At 40.3% G+C, this 5,408-nt stretch overlaps 1 protein-coding gene across 1 annotated transcript in view; it reads right to left on the bottom strand.

Annotated features, from left to right (window-relative positions):
• Nucleotides 1-3,458: 3,458 nt before the first annotated feature.
• The window catches only part of LOC119341367, a 4,380-nt gene continuing 2,430 nt past the window's right edge, over nt 3,459-5,408 (bottom strand). Inside the window, exons 4-7 of the mRNA XM_037613243.1 lie at nt 4,667-4,831; nt 4,408-4,584; nt 3,955-4,149; nt 3,459-3,864 (exon numbers count right to left, since the gene is read on the bottom strand). Coding sequence (XP_037469140.1) covers nt 3,625-3,864; nt 3,955-4,149; nt 4,408-4,584; nt 4,667-4,831 — 777 coding nt within the window. The 3' untranslated portion in view covers nt 3,459-3,624. The remainder of the gene's footprint in view (nt 3,865-3,954; nt 4,150-4,407; nt 4,585-4,666; nt 4,832-5,408) is intronic.

The raw sequence follows: 5,408 nt of genomic DNA, 5'->3' as shown, positions 1-5,408 counted from the left end.
CCTCTGCCCCGACCCCGCCATCCTCGCCGCCGCTTGGTCCGGCCGCCGGCGCCCTCCTTTTTCATTTTTTTTTCATATATATATGCTTGTTTTATATATATTTTTGTATGAATGTATGTATTTTTTCAATTGTAATATGCATGGTGTTTTCAATTGTTCTCTGATTTAGTACATTAATTTTAGGTTAGTTTCATTTTTAGAAAAGTTTTATATATTTAGGACGAAGGAAGAGAAGGAAGAAAGGAAGAAGAAGAAAAAAGTTTTATATATGCAAAAGTTACATTTTTAGAAAAGTTTTATATATCTAGCTAGAAAGAAGGAAGAAGAAGAAAAAGAAGGAGAGGAAAAAGGAAAATAAGAAGAGGAAGAAGGAGAAGAAGAGGTGAGGAAGAAGAGGAGAAATAAATAAGAAGAGGAAAAAAGAAGAAAAAGAAGAGGAGAAGAAGAAAGAAATAGAGGAGAAGAAGAAAAAATAGAAAATATTCTATTTTTTCTTCTACTTCTCTATTCCTTTCTTCTTCTCCTCTTTTTTTTCTTCTTTTTTTTTCTTCGATCTTCTCCTCTGTCATCGTTGATATACCCCTCCCGATAACTTCAACATGAGGGGGGGGGGGTCCATATACCCCCTCCCGATAACTTCAATACGTGGGGGGGTCGATATACCCCCTCCCCCATAACATTAATTTCTCCCGTGTATGTATCTCATCGTTGTCGGTATTACCCCCTTGAAGCGTTGTCTATATTATCCCGGGTCGAGGGTTCTAGGGTCGAGGGATCAAGGGTTCCAGGATCGTCTAGGGGTCGAGGGTTCCAGGGTCGTCGAGGGTTCAAGGGGTCGAGGATCGCCGAGGGGTCGAGAGGGTTCCTATAGTGTCAAAGTATTGAAGAAATCTCGTAGTGATTCAAGCGCTAGTTTCATCAATACCATTTAGCATGCTTGCTAATTATCAGTTTGATTGACTTCTATTTCTTGTAAAGTGGTTGTGGCAGGAACAAGGGAATGATTTCTGTGGATACTACATTTGCGAGTCCATCCGCCACACGACCTGTGAGCAGGGCTACTCCGACAAACAATATGAAGTGCGTAAATAACAATATTCACAATTTTATTTTATTACCATCATTTGTGTTGAGTTTCATTCATTCATATATATATATATGTATTGACCCCTTCTTAAAATTAGATGTTTCGGATGCGGGATGAACTCCTAGCACCAGATCGCATGCGAGCAATTCAAGAGGAATTGGCGGCATTCTTTCTTGACCACGTGATCGCTGAAGACGGAGAATACTATGTGGACCACGCGTCCGTATTTTAGGAGCTTATATATTTGTAAAAGATAATTATTGTATATATGTAGCCGGTAGTGTCGGATAGATATACGAGAACTTGTTGTTCGACCAATCTCTCGGAGAAGGAGAGGTGGTCGATATCACTTCTCTCTGTATGCATATATGTTCATGACGATCTTCTGTTTGCTTACTAGCTAGCTAGCGTGTCTAGCTAGTCCTCTTTATACGTATGTATGGTACGTAGCGTCGACCAAGCACGGACAAAAGAGAGGACACTTCTCTCTATTAATTAGCTAGCTATAGCACAATATATATGAAACACCTAAATTAACCCCCCAAAACCCCCCAAACCCTCCCCCCTTTTCAAAAAAAAACAAAAACCCCAGCCACAGAAATGCTGACGCGTGGATGCCTATTGGTCTCGGTTGGTGCCACCAACCGGGACCAAAGGCCCTCCTGCCTGGGCTCAGCAGACAGGCCACGTGGAGGCCCATCTGTCCCGGTTCTGGATTGAACCGGGACTAAAGGGTCAGGGCATTAGTACCGATCCTTTAGTCCCGGTTCATGAACCGGGACTAAAGGCCCTCACCAACCGAGACTGTAGGCCCTTTTTCTACTAGTGTCTGCAGCCGCCATGACCGCCGCCCTGAGCTCCTCTACGCATGGCTGCGCCAGAGCACCACCGCGCTGATGCACCGCCGTTGAGGCCCTCCACGCCGGCGAACTCTATGCCCAGCGCTGCTCCGTCGCCAGCCGCTGCAGCACCTCCCTGCTGTCTGTGCCCTTAGCTCTATCATGCTCCGGTTAGCCACCGGCTAAACCTATCATTAGCACTTAGTTAATCCACCCCCTGAGTCACTGCCAAGTGGGCCCCACTGCCTAATGAACCACAGGCTAATTTCCTGTTTTAGTTAAGTCAATCCTTGTGGCCCCAGCCGCAGGTCAAAACCACCATTGACCAGTGCCACGTCAGCTGCAAGTTGACACAAACCACCCAAGGGTGTCTTTTGTCCGGTTTAGAATTGTTTAGGGGGTGAAAAGAGCAGAAAAAAACATTAAGGGGTAAGGTAAACCACTAATTTTGTTCAGGGTAGTAAAATAAACTTTTTTCAAGATATAATAAACAAATGTGACTATTGTGAGACATATCCGAGATAAATATATACACTGCTACCCTAATATGAGCATAACACTCGTATAAAAACACATATAAGTGCATAGGATTTTAATTTTAAATCATGGTCTTTATTTTAATTTCTCTGCCCAATCAATTCACGTGGTCCTAATCAGAGATCTTGTGCATTCAAATTACTCAAGTCCATTCGCCTATGATTTAAAATTTAAAATTGTATATCACTGTAAAACTTGCAAAGGACCTATAATAGTCACTTAAAAATTATTATTAACTACAAAATGACATTTCGTTATAACGCTCCATTTTTAATCATAAACCATGCAATAGATGTAAGACATCATCATCTTTTCATGATTTTCTAAGCCAGTAGTATCTCATCGTCGTTTTTATGGCGTAGCAACGCACGGGCATTGTGCTAGTGTTTATCAATAATAGGATTGCATTTTTATTGTTGAGAAGATGACATTTTTATTATTTGAGAGATGGCATTTTTATTTTTCATGACATGGCAGTTTTATTAACAATAGGATGGCATTTTTATCAATAATAGGATGACATTTTTATTATCAAGAGGATGACATTTTTTATTACAGATAGGATGGCATTTTTTAATGTTTGAGAGGATGGCATTTTTATTATTGAGAGTATGTCATTTTCTTATTTTAAATAGGATGGCATTTTTTAATGTTTGACAGGATGGCATTTTTTATTTTTAGTGGCATGACATTTTCTTTTTCTTTTTTGGAGATAAAACTTTTTATCAAGACTAGAGGATGGCTATTTTACAAGGTAGCACGGCAAAAAAAAAAAATCCAGAGCACGGCATCTTCTCAATTTATAAATTTGTTAGAATTTTTTTTTCATAGTATTTTATTGGTGGCAATTTTGTCGAAAAATTCCCTGAAAAAAATTTGTCCAAAATTGAGCTAGTTGGGCCTATCTCTTCTTTTCCGGCGTGCTTCATGGACAACGCGTCGCTGGTTGTTTACTGGATCGTTCCCAGCTGACGACAGCCCGCTATGGGGGTCCAAAATTAATAGCCAATTTTTCAGACTTGTCAAATGTATCGGCATAAGCAAGCAGCCTCACAAGACGGACCTAAACAAGATGGCAATGACCTCACTATATTCTCATACCATCAGCATCAACAACGAAATTCCTATCCGTTGGCTGTTGGCAGTGTAGCACTAGGCTCCTCAAGGCTCTATCTTGCTCTTCTCCGTGACAGACACCACCACGTCTTGCAACTGCGGAGCTTCTCTTGCCCTTTCTTTAGCCTCCTTAACCAAAGCATCCAACTCTTGTAACTTCGCAACTTTCGTTTGGTGGACATCGACCGCTTTTCTGTAAATCGACATAAAATTGTCCTTGAGAAGTCCCTTATCATATTTCCCTTTACCACCGATTATCTTCGCAAGATCCTCTGCTGAAAACCCCTGAAATGAACACACCTGTAGCTTAATAGGCTAACTCCATCATATATGGTAGTAAAAACAACATTACAAGATATCAGCAAGAAAATTAACCTGATTAGGCTCAGATGGATCTTCATTTGTACACATGAGCATAAAAGCTGTCACATACTTCAACGCATCCCAGCCCTGAGTGTCGATGCCTTCTTTCTCAAGAACACCAGTCACACGCATGCACCGAAGAATCTCCTTGTTATGTTCTAGACAGTGATACACGTAGCATGCTGTTTCTGTAATTTGTCCATTAACCTGGATACAAGGACATAAGATCAACAACGGAACATAAATGGGGAAAGGAAGAGTTTCATAACAGCGATATGTGATGTATGGATGAATAAAAAAGTGTCAACATTGTGTAATATTCATCTAAGCATAGTAGGCATGAGGTTTCAGCTAGTAGTGCAATGTAAACTTCACGGATTACAGGGGGGTAAGCAATCAGAGAGTAAATGACATGGTGCATATCAGAGAGTAAATGACATCAGGAAAGGCAGCCAGTGAGCTCACTAGATCAGGTTTGATGTCGAAGTTAAGATTTTGCAGGAATATTTGTAATCCTTTGCTCCTATGCTTGCTGTCCTCATCACTCAGCTCTAATTCCTCTTCAGGAACGACGATATGTAACAGGTTTTTCATGCCCCACATCGCTTCCAAGGCAACTTCATCATAGCGGCAGACAATATTCTGCAGAAGACACATCAGAAATGGGATGGTGGCTGTTGTACTTCGTACAAGCAAAAGAGGAGAAGGCGGGAATTAGGCTGACCAGTTCTTTTTCAATAATGTATTTATGCTCAAGCTTTCCAACAAGAAGTTTCTCTCCAAACCACCAGTTCTTAATCATTGTAGCAAGGCGTCCATCTATACCAGAACTAGGATTAATGGCATCTGACTTGTTCTCGAACTTCTGGAATTCACATTGACAGGCCACCTGGTGAACAAATGCAGAATTATGAGCATGATAAAGGAAAGACATGTCAAAGCATGCATAGTAGGTTTCTTCACCATATATTTCGCACCACATTGACACCATTTGTGCCAGGGCAAGTCATTATATTCCTAATATTTGGGAAATTTCTTGCCATCTGTTTGCGAAGATCGTCACTCTTCCAAAATTATCTGAACAATATATTGTTGTCACAGCTTTTAACTAAGATAACCCTGTACAGCTGTAATATATTATGACAATTGAAGTGTCCAATTTTGTGGAAACAGATAAATCAATAAAGTACTTGCAAGAAATCGTATGATCACAGGAAATGGTGGTTTAAAGCTATTGTCAAAATTAAATTATTTGGTTTGTTCTGTACCTGCTTTCTAGCAATATGAAAGATCTAGGCAGTCACTAACAATGTTTTGCCTACAATCAAACCATCAGGTAAATATGAAATGTCATCTAACTAGACAAATAAGGTCCAACATGCGTGCTGACTAATTATGCAATTAAACTGATAGAGGATAATCTCTTGTGAATCAGTTTAATAGATTCTCCAACACCATTAACCACC

The sequence above is a fragment of the Triticum dicoccoides genome, chromosome 7B (assembly GCF_002162155.2).
Source record: "Triticum dicoccoides isolate Atlit2015 ecotype Zavitan chromosome 7B, WEW_v2.0, whole genome shotgun sequence".
Lineage (NCBI taxonomy): Eukaryota > Viridiplantae > Streptophyta > Magnoliopsida > Poales > Poaceae > Triticum > Triticum dicoccoides.
Note: the sequence above shows the minus strand (reverse complement) of the source record. Positions and strands in the feature narration are given on the sequence as shown.